This window comes from Xenopus laevis, chromosome 9_10S (assembly GCF_017654675.1).
Source record: "Xenopus laevis strain J_2021 chromosome 9_10S, Xenopus_laevis_v10.1, whole genome shotgun sequence".
Lineage (NCBI taxonomy): Eukaryota > Metazoa > Chordata > Amphibia > Anura > Pipidae > Xenopus > Xenopus laevis.
The window spans coordinates 89,871,673-89,897,451 of NC_054388.1; the positions used below are offsets into that span (position 1 = coordinate 89,871,673).

The window sequence follows — 25,779 nt, forward strand, 5'->3', positions numbered from 1 at the left end:
GTTTCAATCCACTGGGCTATACTGCTCACTGCTTAATCTTAATTCAACTTCTCTAGGCCACACCAGGGAGGTAGCGTAGGTTTAATGCTTATAGAAATGTCTTTTTTTTTTTCAACTGTAGTTTTAGCTTACTATTTGTAGGGTAATATTGGAAGAAACTCTATTCTGACCCTGCTATGTGCTTTAAATAGTTGAACTGGAAAGAGAGCAAAAGCAAAGTTTGTAAACTTGCAAAAAGAGTTGTGCGTAAAAAAAAAATGTTCAAAATCAAAAACTATTTTTGGGGAAAATAGTCTTTCTATTTTAAATTTTCGTAATTAGACCCCTAAAGGAGCAGCATACCCTCTTGTTGAATGTGAATTTAATGAACAAGGCTCATGCTGAACATAGTCTTTGGCTAATAGTTTAACCCCCTAAAATCTAAGGTTTGTGTTTTTTTTTAACAAAACTGGACAAACTGGGAAACTAAAACTACTCCATGTTTGGTTCTTGAGAGGCACATAATTATATTCCCAGTGCATGGATAAACATGGATAACAAACTCCTGCTTATCTCTAAACCAAACCAGTCACAACAAAGGGTTGAAGGGATGGTCTTATCTACTGGTAATGTAATTACCAAGGTGAAGTTGTTATAGGCATGAATAAATAGGTGAGCTTTTAAGTGATCCTAAAAATTTAGAGGTTGCAGGAGTGTCATATGGATGTAAAGTAAAGGGCAGTTGGGGAAACTTTGTCCGTTGTGGCGATCCATACTTCAGTATTAATTAGAAAAAAAAGGCTCTGGATATATTAAGATCATGCATAGCAGTTAGTTTGTTACATATTGATCATACATTCCGTAAGGCACATGATATAGGTGCAGGGAGTTGCTGGGATTAGTTAATTTTTGATGAGGTTGTGTATGGGCTTGGATTTTGTGAGATATCCCCTGCTGCCAAGGAGAAGAGATGTGAATAGGATTTAAATGTCTGGGGCTTTTGGTAATGTGGGAGCAGAGAGAAAGTGATTATACAGAAGCATCCAGTGTACCCTCCATCACTGTCCTCTAAGAAACTGGTTATCACTTAACTGAGAGCGCAACAGCTCAGCTACTTTATTAGCGATTTCATTTACAATCCCTGTTGGGTTAATTAATCAAGTAACTGGGTGTCTACTAGACTCCCAAAATATTTAGACACAGTTTCAGGGGACTTCCTATATAGGAAAGAGATTAAACTGGTCCCAGATGTATTCAAGCCACTTCTATTTCTGAGAATACTTTTTTTTGTGAAGTGAAAAATCCATGGGTGTCATTAAGTTTAAAGTTCTCGATAACCACTAGGTTTCATATGCTGTCTTCTTGATGGTTAAGTAGTGTAAAAGGTAGAAAAATATGTATAAATGAGTTAGATTGATACAGTATCTCTGCTGGAATGAGATTCTGGGAGTTGCTAAATAGTAAATGAAAGTATTCAGCTGGCTGAACCCAGAATGTAATAACAGCCTCACGTAGCTAATGTAGGTCCACAAACTGCATTAAACCCCTAAGATATTAGTTATTTACTACAATTTATTGTGCTCTAAATTATCACTAAATTGGTTTTGTCATTTGTCACTTTTTTTTATTTATTTTTTGCTTCATTCTGGATATGAAAAAGGACAGCTGGAACCTATTAATGAGGTGAGTTTATTTGACATTTTGGGTAACCTCAGTGATCATCCTGGTGGCTGAAAATTAAACTGTCTGTGTCTGTAAATTGTATTTATTGTCAGTTAGCCAAATGATTAGCATAATTAGCATGATATAATAGAGTATAAGAAAAAAAATTGACATTCCTCAAAGGCAAGTTAACACCTAAAAATACATCCCAATTTATCATTTTTTTATTAGATCGTTTTTTAGATTCCCAGTGTCTCCTTTAACTTAATGGGGCATATTCACTAAAGGGCGAATTTTCACCAGCAAACGATCCACCAAACTTTGTGCCAGTTCACCAGGCATAAATTTGTTACCACTATGCTAATTCACTAAAATGCGAAGATGCGACTCAACAGCCAAGTATCGATTGTTCGCCTTGAGCGAAAATGCGCCTGGCAATAGGGCGTTAATCTGCGTTAGCGATGGTCTCTTTCACTAGTGAATTGTCGTCTACGACTGTTAGTAAATTGGCAATGTCCCTGTGGATGAGATTTCTGGTGATTTTTCGCTAGGGGCGGCCACTTCATCCATTTTAATCTGCCCCAATGTCTTTTAAACTTGGCATTCATGTTTTTCATAAACTATGATGAGCTGAAAATTCAAAAGAAAACTTACAGTGGTGTGAAAAACTATTTGCCCCCTTCCTGATTTCTTATTCTTTTGCATGTTTGTCACACTTAAATGTTTCTGCTCATCAAAAACCGTTAACTATTAGTCAAAGATAACATAATTGAACACAAAATGCAGTTTTTAAATGAAGGTTTACGTTATTAAGGGAGAAAAAAAACTCCAAATCTACATGGGCCTGTGTGAAAAAGTGATTGCCCCCTTGTTAAAAAATAACTTAACTGTGGTTTATCACACCTGAGTTCAATTTCAAAGGTTATAAAGCCATTTCTAAAGCTTTGGGACTCCAGCGAACCACAGTGAGAGCCATTATCCACAAATGGCAAAAACATGGAACAGTGGTGAACCTTCCCAGGAGTGGCCGGCCGACCAAAATTACCCCAAGAGTGCAGAGACAACTCATCCGAGAGGCCACAAAAGACCCCAGGACAACATCTAAAGAACTGCAGGCCTCACTTGCCTCAATTAAGGTCAGTGTTCACGACTCCACCATAAGAAAGAGACTGGGCAAAAACGGCCTGCATGGCACATTTCCAAGGCGCAAACCACTTTTAAGCAAAAAGAACATTAAGGCTCGTCTCAATTTTGCTAAAAAACATCTCAATGATTGCCAAGACTTTTGGGAAAATACCTTGTGGACCGACGAGACAAAAGTTGAACTTTTTGGAAGGTGCGCGTCCCGTTACATCTGGCGTAAAAGTAACACAGCATTTCAGAAAAAGAACATCATACCAACAGTAAAATATGGTGGTGGTAGTGTGATGGTCTGGGCTTGTTTTGCTGCTTCAGGACCTGGAAGACTTGCTGTGATAGATGGAACCATGAATTCTACTGTCTACCAAAAAATCCTGAAGGAGAATGTCCGGCCATCTGTTCATCAACTCAAGCTGAAGCGATCTTGGGTGCTGCAGCAGGACAATGACCCAAAACACACCAGCAAATCCACCTCTGAATGGCTGAAGAAAAACAAAATGAAGACTTTGGAGTGGCCTAGTCAAAGTCCTGACCTGAATCCTATTGAGATGTTGTGGCATGACCTTAAAAAGGCGGTTCATGCTAGAAAACCCTCAAATAAAGCTGAATTACAACAATTCTGCAAAGATGAGTGGACCAAAATTCCTCCAGAGCACTGTAAAAGACTCGTTGCAAGTTATCGCAAACGCTTGATTGCAGTTATTGCTGCTAAGGGTGGCCCAACCAGTTATTAGGTTCAGGGGGCAATTACTTTTTCACACAGGTTTGGATTTCTTTTCTCCCTAAATAATAAAAACCCTCATTTAAAAACTGCATTTTGTGTTAACTTGTGTTATCTTTGACTAATAGTTAAATGTGTTTGATGATCAGAAACATTTTGTGTGACAAACATGCAAAAGAATAAGAAATCAGGAAGGGGCCAAATAGTTTTTCACACCACTGTAAATGCAAACCCTTTGGCTGAAATTACAAATTTGACTTAATGTGCACTGCCTGAAAGTGCCATACCAGTTACAGGTCTTGTGTGCCAACAGTGTTAGGCTTTGCCCACATTAAAGAGTAACTATTAATTAAGCATACACTAAATCCTGGATTATGTTTAGGATTTTGAATCCGAGCCTTTTTCTGCAGAAATCTGTACACAAAAAAAAAAAATTGCTGTGCATGCTTTTATCCGAACGAGAACTTAATGCACACAATGAGGGGAATGTAATATTGGTCACTAGCGCAAAAATTATTCGCAATTCATTTTCAATGCGAATAAATGTGCCTTTGTGAACACTTTGCCACTCACACAACAGTAAGATAGCGATTGTGAGTCTTATAGTTTGCAGTGAATGTAACATTCGCAGTGTATGTAATAAAATGTTGCAAACCAATTTTTGTGAAAAAATATTTAACAAAACTGCAGAGCAGGTGTTGAAGGCAGGCCTGTAACTAGGGGTAGGCAGAGTAGGAAAGTGCCTAGGGCGCAAAAGCTCAGGGGGTGCCAGGCATGTACCTCCTCTTTCGCCTACCCCATGTCTGGTCCCCTTTCTACCCATCTGTGCTATTGCTCCGTCTATTTATGCTTCCGCGCATGCGTGCTGATTTGCACATGCATGCCGCAAGCAGCATTTACCGCATGCGCACAAGAGCGGCAATTTCGCTGCCTAGGGTGTCTGGCCGGCCTGGCCTGGCCCGGCTCGGCTCTAGTTGAAGGTTCGCATGCTGTATTTAACAAGGGTTTGGATTCAGCCAAATCCTGTGTGAAGGATTCAGACAAATCCCGATTAATTGTTTTTGGTGCATCCCTACTTTTAATATTTTAAAGAATATGGGACTTCCCCACAGTGATAATCATCTAAGCTAGCATCTTTGCCATTGGGCAATTAGTACCTTTATCAAGGCACATACTGTATAGCAAGAATTAAATCCAGGTGAAATTATAGTGCTGGGCAAATTTATATGACTAATAATCTGGGTTGATATACTTATCTTTTAAATTTTAATTTAAAAGTTTTATTTCATTTTATAATTCTTATTTTAGATTAAAAAAAACAATATATTTCTACTAAGTTTATGGAAAAATGATGCTAGCAGTTTTTTTACTTGAGTACAATCAGACTAAAATCAGATCTGGAAATCACAGTACTTCAGTGCTGATGGATTACAGTTCTATATTTTATAAAACATGGCAAGCATGATAGCTAGTCAGTTATGTTGCCCAGCAGGCCTTGAAATAAATGACTTTGCTTCTCCCTGCTTCTGGAACAGGGTTTTCTCTCCAAAATCTCTGATCTGCTGCTGTGCCGATGGACGTGCAGAAATTGCTGTCAAAAGTGCTACGAATGCAGTTGCTGCCAGTCAAGTGAAGATGAAGTGGAAATACTGGGGCCTTTTCCTGCACAGACGCCACCATGGCTGTTAGTATGAAAAAGATGCAACATTCTAATTAACTAACAGAAAAATAGGGTTACATGTGGGGTAGTGAGTCCTGATGATCAGGGTTTCATAATACATTACGGACAGTATGAGGCCTGGAGGAAAATCTCCAGTCGTTAACAGTTACCTAAGGCAAATGACAGGGCCACCCTAGCACTGCTAGAAGAAGAAGGAGTGCAGTGGGGTTAAAGGATTATAGTACAGCACTAGTGTAAACGAAATACAGCAAGTATCTATTACATTTATGTTGTTTGTAGGGTAAAGACACAGTATAAGTAAGGCCAAGCAGTGGTGTAACTACCAGTGGTTCAGGGGGTGATCGCACCGGGCCCCACACCCCCTTGGGGCCCACCGGAGCCGAGATAATGGCTATCGCAGGAGGCTGGGCAGGGGGGATATTACAGCTTGCACGATTCATAGGGGGGAGAGCCCAACAGGGGGGCCCAGGTGCACATGCTGTACCAGGGCCCACCAGTGAGTAGTTAAGCCACTGAGGCCAAGGTTAATTGCTTACTTTATAAAAACAGAGTAATTCAATGAAGTATACACAAATAATGCTATGCAGGTCACAAGTGCTAGTTCCTTAAAAAATTCTGATAAATTATTGTGAATATGCACTTTGTTTTTCGCACTAATTTTTACTGTAAGTAACCCCCCAGTGATATCACATTCTTCATTCAAGGTAAAGAAAACATATAGCCAAATATACAATATGTAATATGCTACAATATGTGATATTAACAAACTATATACCCAGTCTCTCATCAAATATACACATATAACCCATTTACACTGAGTTCACCATTCAAAGGCTCTTGTATGATTTTGGACAGCAGAAAAAAGTTCTTAACTGATCATCCATTGATGTTCACAAGTCAAATGAGGGGAAATTTCCCAGCATTTGACCACCCACCAGCGAACCAGGAATTAAAGTGGATAACAAGATGCTTTGAATCTTTCTTTGGGCCATTGCATTCGACTTTAACAGATCTCTAAAAGTCCTTTTCATCAACAGGGTAAGCAATCGTAGTGAAGACAAGGAAGGTGATTCAGATAATATGACAAGTGAGCCTCCAGCAACCCCACAGGACACTTCGCCAGATAGGAGAAGGTCATCATCTGATACATCAAGATCTACACACAGTCTTACCAGGCGCATTTCAAGTAATATGCTCATCCTTCATATCTACTGTTGTCAAAATTCAAAGCTACAAACACTTGATGCTATAAAGCTTAAAGAACTGATAAACAGTTAAGCTTCTGTACATCATACTATTTAAACTTATAGCTGGGTATTTTTCAATACAATTTTAGTACAAAATACTTTAGCTTGTTAGCTCCGACTAGAGAGCAGACCATGGGATTGGAGAAAACGAGAAAACAGTGATAGCCAATCTTTCACTTTTTAACTCCTGTACTGCTATTTTCTGCTGTGTGAAGGGGGGTAAAAGGCTAAATGGCTAAAAGAAAGGGACTATTAAACATCACAGGACCAGGAATGTATAAAAAGGACTATAGGGTAAATAAACCTGAGAAAGGGCATTTATACAAACATTTTGTGGGTATTTAAATACAACAGACTTACTGTACCCTAGAATTATATAACCACATATCATAAAAGGATATAGGAATTTCGGAATTAATGCTAAATCATCTTAATTATCTTGATGATATTGTAATTAAATCTTACATGTACATATTGTTTACTCCTAGGTTTAGAGTCAAGAAGGCCAAGCTCTCCATTAATTGATATCAAACCCATAGAATTTGGTGCATTAGGAGCTAAAAAAGAAATAGTCCAACCCACAGTACTGCGAAAATCATATACACCAGAGGACTATTTTCGAAAATTTGAACCCCGCCTATACTCTCTTGATTCTAGTAATGATGATGTAGACTCGCTGACTGATGATGAAATTCTAACAAAGTACCAGTTAGGAATGCTGCATTTTAGTACTCAGTATGATCTGCTGCACAACTATCTAAATGTCAGGGTGATAGAAGCCAGAGACTTGCCACCGCCAATATCTTATGATGGTTCAAGACAGGACATGGCTCACTCAAATCCGTATGTAAAGATCTGTCTATTACCAGACCAGAAAAATTCAAAGCAAACAGGCGTCAAACGTAAAACCCAAAACCCAGTATTTGAGGAGAGGTACACTTTTGATATCCCATTTTTAGAAGCCCAAAGAAGAACTCTGCTGTTAACTGTAGTGGATTTTGACAAATTTTCAAGACATTGTGTTACTGGAAAAGTTGCAATGCCACTGAGTGAAGTTGACCTTGTGAAAGGAGGACACTGGTGGAAAGCCATCATTCCAAGCTCTCAGGTAAAATATATCATCATAACTGCTGTTTTTCATACTTGCAAAAAATATATTACCTTGTTATAAATGTATAATGTTACAAAGGGTAAATGCATCATTTTAATTGTACTTGCTAATAATAAATATCTTAATAACATAGTATATAATTTAATACGGCTATGGGATCCGTAATCCGGAAATCTGTTATCCAGAAAACTCTGATTTACGGAAAGGCCATCTCCCATAGACTCCATTTAATCCAAATAATCCACATTTTAAAAATGTACTTTCTTTTTCTCTGAAATAATAATAAAAATAAAACTAAGATATAATTAATCCTTATTGGAAACAAAACCAGCCTATTTGGGTTTATTTAATGTTTACATAATTTTCCAATAGACTTCAAATATGGAGATCCAAATTGTGGAAAGATCTATGGAAACCCCAGGTCCCCAGCATTCTGGATAACAGGTCCCATACCTGTAATGTTATCAGTAGCAATAAAATGCAACGTATTACAAAAATGAGTTTTCACCTCAAATACTTGAAAGTCAGCTTGTGAGACATAAGTGATTAAATATGAATTGAAAAAGAGACAATTTTGATTAGACCATGGATCTTCATGAGTCATCTCTGCAAGCAGTGATATTTGGTAGCAATACCCTACAGGGACTCATAAAGCCTTTAGTCTCTGTCATTGAATTTATGATACTCCTTGTTCCTTCTTTAACAAGAAATAACTAGTTGCTAAAAATATGATTCTAGGGATTTACAATACTCTAGTATGCTATGCTATGTGGGCTGAATGAAGGAATAATTTATAATTTTATTAATCACCTAGGTCAATTCTTCCTCAAACATTTTTTTTTCTTTTTTCTTCCCAAGGTCAATTCTTCCTCAATATTTATCATACAGTAAATGCCTGACAAATGCAAAATGTTTGTAGAATGTTTGTATTTTTTACATATAAATAATCATTTATTTCGTTTTTTTCCCCATTAAGCTTTTGCTCCAAATAATATTCAGCCTGGTCTAGTCTCTGCATAAACTACTCCATTTGCAGGTTTTCTCTGCTAGGGTATAAATATTTTTGCTTCTGCCCTATTGGGTTGATTTTCATTGTTGAGTATTGGCTTTAAATTCCCTTCTTGGTTTGGATGAACTTACACAAACTAAATGTAATCTTTTCCCATTCAAGTAGTGTACACAGTTTGTGTCTTGCTTTATCAAAGTTTAAGTAAAGTTTAGACCAATCAGTGAAGTACATGAGACAGATCATCATGGAGAACTGACTGGGTTGTAAGTCAAGAGGATACAGATTCTCACTAGTGACACAAATTTGCGGCAAATTGAATTTCGTCATAGGCAAATTATTTACGCCCGTCAAAATAATTTTGACTCCCATTGACTTCAATGCGTTTCGCACAGATTCGCCCATCACTAGTTCTCACTACAGAGTCTGTTCAGTAGGCTATAAGGCTGCGTAATATCAGTTGTTTCATCTAGAATGTGGTTTACTGTAAATAACCAGTGTTCGTGAGGACATAGTCTTAAGTATCAACAGCCCTGCTAAGCATTATAATCATTGTGGTGATTCCATATCGGTCAAAAATGGATATAACCAACATGGAAGTATAATATTGTACAGAGACATTGTAATCACATCCTTTTGTCTCTAGAATATTGTGACTACATGGAAAAAAACTTCACAATAACTAAATATAAAATTATAATGTTGGGCCTAATTCAATTCATCTTTGTTTTTTTTATTTCTCACAGTATTATTTGTTTTACTACTCTTATGTGTACAGATGTTCTCTTAATTGGTGCCTTTCAAGGCATGCATTGATTGCAGAGTTTCTAATAGTATAGCAAGGCTAAATATTGCAAGGCTAAACAAAGGGAGAGGGACAGGCCTTTTTACATTTTTAGAACTATTAGTAGCAATACAGTTATCTCATCATGTATAATTTAGGGACTCATGCAAAACTGGGACTAGGGCAAATTCACTAACCGGCGAAAATTCGGCAGCACTGGCTTTGCGCACATCGCAAAACTTCGCCAGGCTTAAATTCGCCTGGACAGCGCTAATTCAGGAAGATCCGAAGTTGCGCACAGGGTACCGAACGCTGACAAAATTACGCTCAGCAGTTCGAAGTTACGCTAGTGTTGGCTGATTAGCATACGGCGTGCAGTTAAAGTACAATGGCCGTATATGCTGCAGCAAATACATTACACTACACAGGCCAGGGAACCTTAACAAATTATATAAAGTTGTTATAATGCCCTACACATGTGCCCACAGGATAGTTTAAGTGCCATATGTTAGGAAATGTAGGGGGGAAGGAGGGTACCCCAAAAAAATTACGATGTTTTTCAGTCTATCACCCTTTAAATAGGAAAAAATGCCAGCGTTTTTTGGGACTTAGAAAAAAAACTTTTTTTAAGGAACTCATAGCTACTCTATCTCCTTGACGAAATTACGCCACCGAATTTACGCCAGCTACCGTTATTAAATCAGCAAAGTGCCGAAATGAATTCACGCTGGCGAGTAAATTTCCCCCTAAAAATCTAGTTTTTATTATACACATTAACGAGAAAACATATACATTAGATACAGTATGTCCCAGCCATAGGGATATTCCTTCTGTCCAAGACTCCAGACAAGGATAAGTTCCTCCTTGCCATTATTCCACCTTTGTTTTACTTTGATCATAATGGTGGCATTGTTCCCATTCTTTGAAAATTCAATTTTCTCATCAGTCTGAATTTTATACAACATGTACAGTATATCAGCTAACAGCATGGAGTTCAGGCAAGTACAATACCATAGAGCTCAGACAAGCACTTATAAAAATGTGTGGTATTTATATAAAAACTTGCTTAGATCTTTTAGCTCAACACATTTTTCACATTTTCTAACTATTACATCGAAAGTAGAATTTTGTTGGCTCTTGTGACAGACATACAGATTTTAACTGATTCTACTCTATCCTTTCTCATGTCAGCAGTTATTAAATGTTTAATTAATTCTTGGAAAATATGTCATTATTATATATAGTATTATATTACATATAATATAATGCAAATATAAGCTGTGGATCTGTGTAAAATAACAATGCAATGCTGTTTTTATCAATTGCTTCTTTAGCTACCCTAACATTTGAGCATTTGTGAAATACCTTGTCATGTTTTTCTGTATTCAGGAAATGAGTGAGATCCCACATATCTCACAGCTGGGGGATGTAGCATTAATATAGTCCTATATTATTTGTTGGTGCAATTAATATGGACTTGATCATTCATTCCTGATGTATAGAGAGTGGTATCTCATGGATGAAAAGGGTTATGCCATTAAAGACGAAAAAGTGCATCCATTTTGCTTATGTGAAACCAGCCTAAATGCAGCCTCTCCAATTTGCCTCATAGGGAGGAAAACATTCCTTCCTGACTCCAAAGAGTCTCTGGATCAACTTTGCACTAGAACTGTTTTTAATATCTTGGTATATCCTTGGCATCCATTTCTTTTGTGTGGTTACTGAAATTAGGGATGCACCGAATCCGAATCCTAATTTGCATATGCAAATTAGGGGCGGGAGGGAAATTGCATGACTTTTTGTCAGAAAACAAGGAAGTAAAAAATGTTTTCCCCTTACCACCCCTAATTTGCATATGCAAATTAGTGTTCGGATTCGGTTCGGTATTCAGCCGAATCTTTCACGAAGGATTCGGGGGTTCGGCCGAATCCAAAAAAGTGGATTCGGTGCATCCCTAACTGAAATATTAGGGTTCAGGATAATGGGGAAGTAGCACCAGCCAAAATTATCTGACAGTGGGACAATGAGAGTTCAAATATTTATTGGTGATATCAAAAATCATAAGAAAGGTAATACTAAAAGACAAATTAAGAAAGAGCTTAGTGAGCCATCTGAGGAATGAATTGTAGAACAGTATGAAGTTAAGCTGTTAAGTATTTGTAATTCTTTTGCTGCATGCATGGTGTCTCAAGGTGGTAAACTGGTGGCTACTCCCAAGCATGTATCTGTTCAGAGTGACCTACACCTGCCTGGCGTCACAGTTTACAATCTTTACTTTCAACCTCTTCACTGCAAGTTTTCTAGATATGTGGCTCACTTCATTTCTAGACTGAAGGTATAGTTTAGTCGATTACAAAACATTTGATTTCATATATCTGATGATCACACATCATTGTAGTTAGTATATTTTTGTTGCTCATGGAGATTAATTCTCTGGAAAGATCTATTAGGGTATCAAATTCATTTGGAGTGATAATCGTATCATATTTCTAACAGATCCACTGGTCTTATCACTGATCCTGAGAGAACATAGAGTTGTAATTACAAACTTAGGCACGAGGAAAGAGATGTACAAGCACCAACCCCATTAATTCTATGGTAGTCCAAGCTTGTTCCAAATCCCATGCCCACCCCCAAGAGAAGGTGCATCCCACAGTTTGGGAACATCTTGTGTAGTGGTATAAAATCCACAATATAAGCATTTCTTTGGTTGTGGAGTCATAACAATGGCTGCAATTGAAGCAGAAAAAAATTGTAAAATGAAGTCTGTGATCCAGCGCTCAAACAGGACATTATTGAATTAAAGAGGTGCAGAGAAGGGAAACTAAGCTGGAAAAGGTATGGGAAAATCTTAGCTATGAGGAAAGACTGGCCAAATTGGGGTTGTTCACACTGGAGAAGAGGCGCTTAAGGGGTGATATGATAACTATGTATAAATATATAAGGGGATCATATAATAATCTCTCTAATGCTTTATTTACCAGTAGGTCTTTCCAGCTGACACAAGGTCACCCATTCCAATAAGAAGAAAGGAGGTTCCGCCTAAATATTTGGAAGGAGTTTTTTACAATGAGAGCTGTGACAATGTGACATTCTCTCCCTGAATCAGTGGTACAGGCTGATACATTAGATAGCTTTAAGAAGGGGTTGGATGGCTTTTTAGCAAGTGAGGGAATACAGGGTTATGGAAGATAGCTCATAGTACAAGTTGATCCAGAGACTAGTCCAATTGTCATTTTGGAGTCAGGAAGGAATTTTTTCCCCATATGAGGCAAATTGGAGAGGCTTCAGATGGGTTTTTTGCCTTCCTCTGGATCAGCTGGCAGTTAGGCAGGTTAAAATAGAGTTAAAAGGTTGAACTTGATGGATGTGTGTCTTTTTTTACACCTAACTTACTATGTTATTATATTACTATGGCTACAGTACTTCTTGAAGTCACACACAAGCTCATAGATTGTATTTACAAATATTAAACTGGTCATTTTACTGTTGATAACAAATGGCAAAATATGGTTTGATCCCCCAAAGACAATGACCTGAAAACTGGGATGAACGTTTAACAGCCCATATATCCACTGGAAGTAACACATAATATCACTGGAAGTTAAAATGGCAAGTACCTGCTTTGCATTGTGGGTTGCCAAAATTTATACTAAAGTGTATTTTCCCATTATAACACCAGTTCTGATTTGGTATTACTTATTGATGTTAATATTAATCAGTGTTAGACTGGCTTGACAGGGGCTCTGGTCCTGCTGGAAACTGTTGGGTTAATCAGAAACAGCAGATTGAGATCTGCTAGCGACTTCTTCCTTGTAAACACTAACATTCTGCTATATTGTAATGAATCAGTTTCCATGACGAGTAATACACCAGCTCCTGTCATGGCTCTCATTCAAACAAATGGATGTTATGGCTAGAACAGCAGGGTTGTATTGCAAGTATGAAAGATCATTCTTGTTGTCTATTGCATGTAGGAGGCCGACACAATAACTAAACATACGAATATTCCTGTGTTTGGTTCTTTTAAATGGATGTGAGTAAATCATTCAATTTCAGTTTGTAATTTACATTAATTTATAGAGAATTATGGAAGTATTGAATGATCTGCGATTTGTTTTCCACCTGTGTTAAAATCCTGCTAGACATTATTATACTGTATCAGCTGCACTTGAAAGATATAAGAACGAAGGGCAACTTTTAGGCTGTCGTTACCAGCAGAGACCCTTTTATTAGCTGAATTCAGCTGCTTAGGATGATTATTATAAACATATATATCTTGTAATTATATAACATGTTTTAGATTGCAAATGTTATTAAACAGGGGCCATTTTACGTCTACCCAAATACTTGTGAAAGAGAATGATTAGTGTATTTTGGACACCGACCTAAACATTAACAAAGGAGTAGTAGTCCTAGCTAGGTTTTTTTTGACCCTCAAGGCATTAACGTAACTAGAGGGGCCCTGGCCCAATCGCACCCCCTGCTCCCCCGGTAGTTACGCCACTGCCTCGAGGCATGTCTCACAGCATTGTTTAAATTTATCCGCAGTTTCTGTTAAATCTATATAAAAATAAGAAGAAGCAGAAATGATGGAGATACTGTAAGCATTCAGGGATTCAATTTAGGGGTCATTATTTTATGACACAGGCCTATTTAGCAGAATTAATTGGATTTATTGTGGCTACACTACCCTTTTCCCAGCACTTTTAGGGATCTTTTCCATAGTGTCATTCCAGCTAATGTACTGGTATCCCAAAACCCAGAACTAACACCAAGGTCCCAGTCACGGCTCATGCTTCTGCCTATAACAGCCGCCTTTCATTTTGGGAGGAGCCCTCCACTACTCAAATGCCACCAGTTCTTATACTGAGAGGACCAAGGGGGGAGTTCTGGGCAGGCAAGGGAACTGAATGTGTACTGGAAGGATTGGGAACAGGAAGCGTAATACGATGGACAGGCCAAGGTCAATACCAATCTAGGAGTGCAATACAGAATCAGTAGCCAGAGGAGTAGTCAAGGGCACAAGATCAGAAACGGAGTACCAAGTCAGGATCCAGAAGAATAGTCAATACAGGCAAAGGTCGGTTCAGGCAGCAATACAGGGATAGTCAAGAAAAGGCAGGGGTTACTGAACAGAGAAACAGACTAGAAACCCACCCAGTAACTATCAGAAATAGACATACATTGGGCAGTGAGTTATTGCCCACAGGCTATTTAAAAATTTTAATTTTGCGCCATGCGCGATGACCACAAATGCGGTGCGCCGAATATAATCGTAGATACACAAGCAAACTCAGAAGCGGCACAGAAGAAGATGCTGTATGAGTCGGCACACAGGAAGAGGAGGTGGCGGGCATCCCCACGCCTCCCAGGTATTATTACAGTAACCCTGTATTGGTTAAAACAGGCTTCACAATTAGTTTAGAAAGAACACATGTAACATTGGACTCTCTCACCCAGAATGGGCCCTCGCTAATTAAAAGAGTGAAGGTGAGGTTGTTGTGCAATTATACCCCAGTTGCTGTTGCAGTGAGGTAGTATTAGACAGATACAGTCATAGGCAGAGCAGGATTCTGTGACACCACTGTGGAAAAAGGTATGCAGGTTTCAATGTTCACCTTAAGGGGTTTCAAAGCCAAGTAGTCTGGATCCCCTACAGCAGAAATAGATCAGGGAATGAAACATAACCTGAATCTTTCTTCAGTATGGCAGTCCCTTCCCCTTTCCAATCACCAAGAACCAATAACCTAGATATGTAAATAAATTAATTTAGATCCATGGGCTTCTGCCTAGTAACTAAGGGTAAAAATACACGCAGGGGATTTAAAGCCATAGGGATTAGTTATCCATATGCTTCCCTACTATAATATCAATAGTCTAATAACATTCAAGCCTATTTCTTAAGATGCATATAAAATAGTTTTTCTACTATTTACTATTTACACTATTACACTGTTTACAATAAATACACAGCAATTTATGAACCTTTCTTTATACCTCCAAAACCTTCTTCAAGCCACATTGTTAAGTTGATTAATGTAGTAAGCATAAATCCTGTGTCACTCTTTCCAGGATATAATGAAAAGATTTTAATGGTATGTCATTTGAACAAATCCTTAGTTCACATTAAATTCCGTTTTACAAAAGCTGGTATTAGTACAAAAAAATGGATGCAAAATTATCAGTGCTTCAAAAAGGGTATTTTACTTCTATAAACTCTCCTTACAACTTACACATAGCATTAGTGTATCAGTTCAGCCTATTCAGATAAATCACATAGTTGCACACAAGGGCAGTAAACATAAGATGGGCCACAACTTGTGCACAATTCGCCCAAGTGGATGCAAATTGTTATCTGTATTGTTGCATCATGAGCTTGTTGCTGTGCAGAAAAAAAACATGAAGATTTACATCTGATGAAGGGTGGGTGTTCCCCCCCGAAACGTTGATGTTTGGTGGCTGAATAAAAGGGGATATTCCCCGACTGCATTAATCGGAGTGTGTGCGGATCCGTTTCTTTTAGACTTTGGTTACATCTGAGTGTGTCACTTTGCCGAGAGCATCATTGTGCTTATCTCCAACTCTTATTAGTCTGCAGTTCCGTACAGGGCAGTGTTTGACCAGCTTTTCTTGGTAAATTCAAAAGCATTGAACTGGTCCTAATGACAACAAACCTTACTCTGCTGTGAGTCACATTTGTAATAACAGCCTTATAATTAAATTGGAACTATTCTATCCATCAAGATCACCAAAGCCTTACTAAGGGATCCAACTATTAGCTTTCCTACAAGATCCTGTGCCCAAAGCAGGTGGTATCTGTAATACTGGTGATCTATAAGCAGGAACCCAATATCATACCACCTCCAACAGGGAAAGTCCAAAAGAAATTACAGTTGCAATTCTGACGGGAAGTGGGACCAGGAGGCAACTACTTCTACATACAAATATTTTTGTCAAGTACTTGATTGCAAAATGCCTCATCAAAAATACTATTTGTTTTCTGTATGGTATAACAGGCATTATTTTGAAGACACCTCAGAGAGGGGATTCGGGGGGTGTTACGGTACTAGTGAAAACTCAACCAACTGCGATTTTAGAATATGCATGAAAATTCTAACTCAAATTGGCAAATTAAATTTCTGAGTGATCCTTTGAGCATTCACATTTGATTTTATTTCTAAGGACTCATTCTGGCTGCATCCATATGTAAGCTGTAGATATTGAGAAGGGATCATGGAGATCAAATTTTCTACTTCTTCCATCCTTCTTGGGCTTCTCTTGCACACTGTAGTTGTGACTTTTGTGTTCCCATCTTCTCAGAAGTCCACTTAACTTCTTGGTAGTTGTGAATCGTCATTTTCTTTACTAAAAACCTGACTGCCAGAATAAAAATTTTCTTTTCCTTAAATAGATTTGACTTTTTGGTATATGCTATCCATAGATTCAGTATGTAGCCCTATCTGGTTTGGCCAACCCTTCCATTTTTGCTTTATTTGTTATAAATGCTTCACGATTTCATTGGGGAAAGAAACTGTGTTGGGATGGCTGACAACCTGGATTGTAAGTGACTTAAAATATTTAAAGTGAATGTAACCATTATAGATTTGGATTGTCTTGGATGTTGCCCTATCTGTGTACTGAATTGGTAAAGAACCCCGGGGGCCAGGGAGTGTTATAGGAGGATTATAAATCTGTAGTTTGGGGTCTGCAAGTTGAAATTGTATTTCTGCTCTGCTCTTACAATGAAGGCTTGAGACAACTCGTTTGCCACCTGTTGTATCTTTCTTGACTTGTCAATGCTTCTTTCTTGACAACATTTTTCCTTTGAAAACTGAAAATTCTTAAAAAAGGCATATTGGGAAAAAAACTATTTTTAATAATGGGTTTATTTTAATACTTTTTTGGGGTACATATATTCTTTAGAAGCCCTTTTCCCAACGGTCCAAAATACTTGCACTACTAATGTCAAAGGCAATCAATTTAACATCTACTCTTATGTGTATAAATGAAACACAGAAGAGATTGAACATTCTACGTTCCCAAATAAGCTATTTACTTGTCATTCAATGTGTTTTGAATTAAAATAGAATAAAATGTTGTATAAAACTTAATAAGAATATAGAATTTATATATTTCTGCATACAGAAAAATGTTTCTTAACATGGCATGCTCTATTTAGGTCACACAAAATAAAGGGATATGATTTAATACAAATATGGACAACTTAATTGTGAATTCATTCTTAGTTGTGGAAAGGACAAGCTCATTTGAGGGTCGGCTTTTACTTTTGTTAACGTCACTCTTTGGAATTATTGGAAACACAGATTATAATACAGCTGGTTGACTCACCAGCAAATAATAATGGACGCTATGTTCTGAATGGATTTTGTTCTCCTTGTGTCAGGCTATGGCAAGCAACAATAGCAGATGTTTCAGTAGTTGCTATCTTTATGGAGCACCTAGAGTTGATAATAATGCTCTATCCAGGGATGTGACCATTGCAGTATCCAGGGAAACTAATGCACAATTCTAATTCTTTTTGCAGCCAGCTGTTTCTCTACAATTAAATTCAATTAGTAATCTAGCCAAACACCACAGCCTTTTACCAGCTTCTTTGATATTATGTAAGGCTGTTATACCTCACTTAAAATTATCTTTAGATACTCATACTCTTCAACTGTTCCATTTAAAGGGACAGTATACCCATTTTTACACTTGACTATAACTTATGCTAAGCATACATTTTACCTATTGTTTTAATTGAATTGAATTGTTCAGTATAAAAATAAAAACCGTGTAAATAGATAGGTTGTGCAAAATAAAAAATGTTTCTAATACAGTTAGTTAGTCAAAAATGTAATGTATAAAGGCTGGAGTGACTGGATGTGTAACATAATAGCCAGAACACTACTTCCTGCTTTGCAGCTCTCTTGGTTTCCACTGAATGGTTACCAGGCAGTAACTAATCAGTGACTTGAGGGGGGCAACATGGGTCATAACTGTTGCTTTTGAATCTGACCTGCAATCAAGGAAAATTGTAAACTCTCTGAACAGTTATGTCCCATGTGGCTCCCCTTAAAGTCACTGACTAACTCAGAGTTATAGAGCTGAAAAGCAGGAAGTAGTGTTCTGTGCTGTTATATTAGACATCCACTCACTCTAGCCTTTATACATTAGTTTATTGGCTAACTAACTAGTGTATATTAGAAACATTTTTTGCCCAGATTTTTTTTATCTTTACATTAAAGGGCACCAATCATAACTATAATCATTTCCTAAGTAAATACACTATGTGAAAGCTCAAGAAATCAGATTTTTAAAGCAGTTAGAATTGTTTTTATAATGTAAAATGATCAGCTCACTATTCCTTCTGCAAGATCTCTGCTATCTCCACTGCAGTTCTAGCTGAAGCAGGCATCTTGGATTTCACTGGCTCCTCCCACCTATATCTTCCCAGCCAACTGTAGCTCTGAAATCTCGCACATGCTCAGTTGAAATTCCTTGTTGCTTATCAACCCTTCTAAGCTATTTTCAAATCAGCCAAACCTCTGTGTTAGCTGCTGTACAGTAGTGCTGCCACCTGCTGGAAGTTAGTGCGTGCTCTTCATTTCCATAATAACATCACCAGCAGGGGACAACATAGGGAAATCTCCTGATACTTCTAGTGGAGGAGTTTACTAAAACAAGGCATTCTGGCTAGAATACTCAAATCAGTGTTACAATCTGAGCATGCTCCTGAAATTTGCATATTATAGTCTCTGTTATAGTCTCAGTATGGCCTCCCTCAGTGAACCCATTTGACAAAGTGATTTTTTCAAACCTGCAGTTTTTTTCAAAAAACTAAATATGTAGTTTGATTAAATGTGTTTATGTTGTACTGGTCAGATTGTAAATATGTGTTTGATTTTGGGTGTGATAGGTGCCCTTTAAACGGTTTCTTTAAGAAACATGTATTTTTTTTATTTCTTGCACTTCACTATTCCCAACTCCAAGATTTGTTCTCTGGACTTTTTTGTTGTTGTAAATGTATCCAGTGTCAGGACACAAAATGTTTTCTGGTATTTATGGCACAGCTAGTCAGCTAATATGGCAATTTGGTGATTTTTAGATGGCTCTTCCAATCTGAGTGATCATTTTAGCCTTTGCTGGGGGGTTACAAAGGTTGTATTGGTTCACCAGTTGAGCTGAAACCACTTGCTGTAACAGAGCAAGACTTTTTTTCAGTAGTTGCCCTGCCAAGTTCTTTCTTCCCTCACTAAATTAACTCACCAAGTATAGGAAGAGGTTCAAGTGCACTGCCCGAACCTTCAGCTAAGGGAGCAGATTCAAACCATAATACAATCAGGCAGGCACTCAAAGCACCAATCCTCCACACAGACGTGTAAAAGAATTATGTTGTTTATTCAGAGATTATGGATATGCCATTTACACGTCTGTGTGGAGGATTTAATCTTTGAGTGCCTGACTGATTGCATTACGGTTTCTTTCATCCCTCAATCTAATCTATGCAGAGGAAGAACTTTGTATAATTAGAATGTCCTAGATCAGGGGCAGTCCCTTGGGGACCAGCCAGAATATTTGCTTGTGAACATACAATATTTTCTTAAACCAGCTCTGAATTCTATGTCCAAATATGGAATAAAAAACCTGAGAAAAAAAAAATCCAAAGTCTAATGTACAATGACTATATACAATCAATGTGAGATGAACTTCCATTTCTGCTCATACACTGTGGGCACAGTTTATGGGGTTGTGCTTTGTTGACAAAGATGGGTTTTTTGGGAGTATTGAAGTACTGGGACAGAGATCACATGGAAGCTATTCATTGAAGTACATCATATGTGATTGCACTTACAAATCTTGTGTTGAACAGTGTTTCTTCAATAGTTGATATGTCCTTCAAAACATAATGAGACAATGACTGCAATGCAGTCAAAATGCACTTAATGTAAGGAAGTCTTACCTGGCGTCCCAAGATGGTGGTGTCTCCCATGCGTTGGATTGGTCGCCAGCACCGAAGCGTCACCGTCGGATTGGACGCCAGCATCGAAACACCAGTGTGAGGACGCCAGCGTCATGACGTCACTGCGTCCGTTTTTGTCCCAAAGGAGGCCTATAAAAGACGTCGGAGCAATGCTGACCTTGCCCTACAATAGGGCAATAATACCTTGTGTGTTCCTGGGTGCGCTATTCTGATTCCTTCTATTGATTCCTGTGTTTGACCCTTGCCTGATTATCGTTATTGAACCTTCGCTGCCTGAATCGACCTTATTGCCTGGACTTGACCATTCTTCTGCCTTATCCCTATCTGTACCGTGTATTGTTGAACTGGTGCTTCCTCCTTGGTCCACTACTCCTGGCTGAGGCTTTGGGCTCAAAAAACACTTAAAAACAAATTATTACTGAAAGCAAAGGCTTAAATCAAGTCATCTGATTATGACCTCTCCCTACAAGGACAACCCCTTAATCTATTCATTTATTCCATCCCAGTTTTCTTGATTTTACCTTATACCCTGGTGTTATTCATGGGCCAGAGAAACTGCTGCAGAAACATAAATTGTCATCAGTTTTACCGCCCAAATGAGAGCAGGATTTAACTCTATTTGGTGGGGCACTGCAGTTTTAAGCAGAGAAATAATAAAAAATCTTAAAATTGCCCAAGCTTGCAGTCCTCGAAAGGGCAATCCTGGCCCCTCCGCCGCCAGTTGCTGCTGCCCCCCTCCCCAGGAAATTCGCTCTTAAAGTACCAGGAGGAGCATTTTTGCTGCCCCTGGTACCTAGTGGGGCGCTGCCGCCTGAGGCGACAGCCTCAACTCGCCTCATTGGCGAAGCACCCCTGAGTCCTCGCTGCCAACTCTGATAACAGATAAGGGCTCTGTTAGGAAGAAAGATTTTGATCTGAAAACCTGTTCCATTTGTCCATATTTTAATAACGATAAAATAAAAACCATATAATGATTATCTGTTACTTTCTATATTTTCAAAAACATCAATTTTAAATGACAACTTTATGATCATAACATAGAACTGTGCAAGGAGGCTGCATTTGTTTGGACCAATTGTTAAGCACTTTGCCATCCTGGCACGTCCCCTCCTCCATTGATGTTCTGGCCGGCAGGTACATTCCAGGGTTCCATGATTGTGTCCCAGACAGTGTCATTACATCACAGTGCGTGTAATGTTATTATGGATGACAACTTTACTGGAAATACAAGAGGGCTAAAATGCAGATCCCCTCAAACCAATTAGTCTGCTCCTTTTTTAAGAAAGCCAATGAGCTCTGAGTGAAGGATCACTGTATTCCTGTAACACAGCACTTTATTTATCGTGCAGTGCATGGCACACAGGTGTACATGGTCACCACAAGCCATAAAATGCTGTTCGGTGGAAATCTATGAGGCATGCAATAAGTACTTACCCATATGAGGAATCTTCTGCACACACAATAAGCAATGTCCTCATTATTTACAGTCTATTTTAGTATGTGAGACATACTGTCTTGATAAATAGGCCATATATTCTCTTTAACAAGGCTCTGTCGCTTCCTGTTGTGTCTTTCCATATATTTATATGCCTTTATTCCCTGCACATTTATCACTAGCAGATTTGCTAGTCATTTCATGGAATGATTTGCATACAGATGTATCTATTGACCTTTAAAAAATTTTTTATTGATTATCAGGTAGCACCATGAGATCACTGTTGGTTAATATGGATTATAAATAAAGGAGTAACATGAAAATAGAATCTATTACCCATTATTAGACCTTTACACATTTTCCTTACAAATATTCATCCTTATCTGGGCTTATCTGATTTAAAACCAAAAAGGCATGAAGTAAAAATAATGGAAATATGCTGTTTGTATAAATATTGAATCACCAAGCTCCAAGAACAAAGATTTGCACCTCACTCCAATGCACTCTATGCATCATTTTATGTCTGCATATAATCTCATTTAATATGGCTTTTTAACTATATGGTTTAATTTGATAGGTTGGATAAATTAATATGTTCCTTATATCCACATATTGTGCCTTTTCTTTCCTATTAGTGCAGTTTATTTTCTTCTCTTTCCAGAATGAAGTCGAGCTGGGAGAGCTGCTTCTGTCTCTTAATTATCTCCCGAGTGCAGGACGATTGAATGTGGATATTATCAGAGCGAAACAACTCCTTCAGACTGATATGAGCCAGGGATCTGGTGGGTCTCATCCTATATATTTGTCAAGTTGCAGACAATTACAATAACAGTGGAGCATAAAAGCATATAATTTATGAATTTTCCTAACTTGAAATGTATATACTTCTTTTTAGAAAAAGATAAAATAAAGCCCCTACACACATTGCCTTCAAAATGCATGTTTAAGGAAAACGATACCCCCAGAATGAATACTTACGTAACAGATAGTTTCTATCCTATTAAGTGACATACTAAAGAATCTTACCAAACTGGTATATATACTGGTATATATATTGTCCTTTTACATCTCTTGCCTTGAACCACCATTTTGTGATGGTCTGTGTGCTGCCTCCGAGATCACCTGACCAGAAATATTACAACTCTAACTGTAACAGGAAGAAGTGTTGAAGCAAAAGACAGAACTTTGTCTGTTAATTGGCTCATGTGACCTATCAGGTATAGTTTGTTTGGGTTGTTTGTGTGCACAGTGAATCATAGGATCCCAGGGGACGGCCCTTATTTTTTAAAATGGAAATTTCCTATTTATGATTACCCAATGGCACATACTGCTATAAAAGTATATTATTATGAAATAAAATTTTGCTATAAAAGTATATTATTATGAAAATGGTTTATTTACATGAAGCAGGGTTTTACATATGAGCTGTTTTATACAATATCTTTTTATAGAGAATGACATTGTTTGGGGGTATAGTTTTCCTTTAAGTAGCTGCAGTACTGATTCCCAGGTACAGTAAAAATGTGCATATAATGTAAATATCTTGCCCCTGTGCAATTACTCACATTTCAAATCCAGCTTGTGTACTCTCCTATTTGTTAACTGTGCTGCCTCGTGCCTCAGGTGTGCATGTGTGTATGCCAATTCTCCATTCGCAGGTATAGGGCACAATACCAGCGGGACCCAGAAGGTAAGCCAATAGGGAGGAAGGAGGCAATGACTTGCACAGGACTGCTATACCTGGGAAAATGTACAGCAACACCATGCATGTATGTATAACATTACATAAGACTACTAGGCTATGGAATAATAATTTTACAAGAATATTATACACAGGGAGGACAAAAATAGAAAGTAGGAAGCCGGTCCTTGCCCTTACAATGTAATTAAGAAATAAAATACGGGAAAAAATAGGAGGGCAGCATTGCACAAAGCTTTGGGCATTCTCCCTTTAGTGCCAAGACTGAACCAGATAATGTTCTTGTGCTCTGAAAGGGAGGATCTGAGTTTCTTTTTGAATAGATTGAGAGACTGTTCTCTGTGAATGAAATAACAATGTAAATCAGTGGTGGGAAGACACATGTGTTGCTTTGTTACCTCGCGATGCAATTACAGGCAGCTTTGGAAAGCGAAAGCAACTCGTTTGTTTTCCCAATGGTGATTTACCGTTGTCATGGGAAAGTTTTTTTGGGCGAGTTGTTGCCCTCGGGAAGTGAAGATTTAATGCATTCATCAACTCTCCCCATGTGCCATCAACCTAAGGAGTAGCAAGACTTAAAGATTTATGATGAGCGATAGCGGTAGATGTGGATGGCGTGAAAAGTTGGTGGCTCTGAGAGGAGTGGAGAAGACACCCATATTTGTACAGAAATATAAGTGAATACATGTAGCATGGAGCAAAGCAATGATGGGCTTTCAATGTTAGCAGAAGACTTTTGAATATTATGTATGCTAAAGATTTTATCAGGGGATGAACAGGTTCCCTCTTTAGGCAGGAAGACTCTATGATCTGAGTTTAAGATGCATTGCAGGAAAGAGAAGCTGAAGTTTGGGAGACCAGTTAGTAGGCGGTTGCAGTATTCGAAGCAGCATAATGTAAGAGCATGTATTTGTAATTTAGAACTTACTTGTGAGAGAAAGGGTGTAAATGTCTGTGGTTAATGAAGGGGTGTATAACTATATCTGAATGTCATCGGCATGTAAGTGGCATATAATGCCAAATGAAGAAAGTGAGAGAACACAGGAAGAACAACATAGGGGCAAGTACAGAACCCTGAGGTACCCCTTCACTATGCTAAACCAAGGACAATAATCTGATGGCAAAATTAGCATAGTAGGAGCAACTAGAACGGTAGGAAGTTAACCCAGAATGCAGCTTTATTACAGATATCTAGAGAACAGAGAATTTTAAATAGAACAAAATGGTCAACAGTATAAAAAATAGACGATAAATCTAGGCGGATGAGAATAGAGTTGTGTCCTTTGGCCTTGACAGTCTGAAAATTGTTTGCAATACTACAAAAGGCCACCTCAGTTATGTGTACAGGTCCACATCAAGGAATCATATGCATCAAATGCAGGAAGGGTTAGGTTTTTGAATGATATCGAGAAAGTGACTTCACCAAGGGAAGTGCGTGGCTGTATCTGTCCACTGTTGGAGATAGAACGGTTAGCAGTATGCCATATTGCATACAAATTAGGGTCAATATGTGAATGATATACTGTATGTTTATGTCAGGACTATATAAATAAAGGATATAAATATCATGCTTTATGTAAACTTTTGCTTGTGTACTGGCGTTGTAGCACAAGCTTGTACAGTATACTGGAATTCATTTTATAGGGTTAACACTGTATACCATGAATGAACTGGTTGCATAAATCTTTCTTGGCGCAACAAAACATTCTCATCTTTCCCACTGTTCTGCCTAGTTATATTTAGGCCTCTCCATTATACATTTGTTTGTAAATAAATCAGATAAGTAGCAGGAAGTTCTCAACCACAGATCTCCATGCCCTGGAAAGTGTCTGCAATGTTTTTCCAAATCAGACATTAGGTCACCAGCACAATAATTTCACATTGTTTACAAATGATAAAAGCTTCTTCATATTTGTGACATTTAAAATGCAAACTGAAAACCAGGAAATATGATAATTGCTGCAGCTTGTCACCCTAAAGGTCTCAATACACAGATGTTTGCAGTGAATCAAGGCTAACTTACATTCCATCTCCAAACTGCCTTCCATGTGAGAAAACTAGAGCAAATAATTCAAGCCTTAAAGGCACCCCTCAAACAATGGGTCACATGAGCCAATTAGACAGAGTTCTGTATTTTGCTTCCACACTTCCTGTTAGTTAGAGTTGTAGTATTTCTGGTCAGGTGATCTCTGAGGAAGCACACAGACCATCATGAAATGTTGATTCAATGCAAGAGATGTAAAAGGCCAATATTTAATTAAATATATATTCCAGTTTGATAAGATTCTTTAATATGCCACTTAATATGATATAAACTATCTGTTGCT

General features: G+C 38.0%; 1 protein-coding gene across 3 annotated transcripts in view; it reads left to right on the forward strand.

Annotated features, from left to right (window-relative positions):
• The window catches only part of LOC108702303 (synaptotagmin-17), a 59,893-nt gene that overhangs the window by 15,325 nt on the left and 18,789 nt on the right, over nt 1–25,779 (forward strand). For all 3 annotated transcript variants that reach the window (XM_041578477.1, XM_041578478.1, XM_041578479.1), the window contains 5 exons: nt 1,645–1,662; nt 5,038–5,186; nt 6,221–6,369; nt 6,919–7,538; nt 22,415–22,535. In XM_041578477.1, coding sequence (XP_041434411.1) covers nt 1,645–1,662; nt 5,038–5,186; nt 6,221–6,369; nt 6,919–7,538; nt 22,415–22,535 — 1,057 coding nt within the window. The remainder of the gene's footprint in view (nt 1–1,644; nt 1,663–5,037; nt 5,187–6,220; nt 6,370–6,918; nt 7,539–22,414; nt 22,536–25,779) is intronic.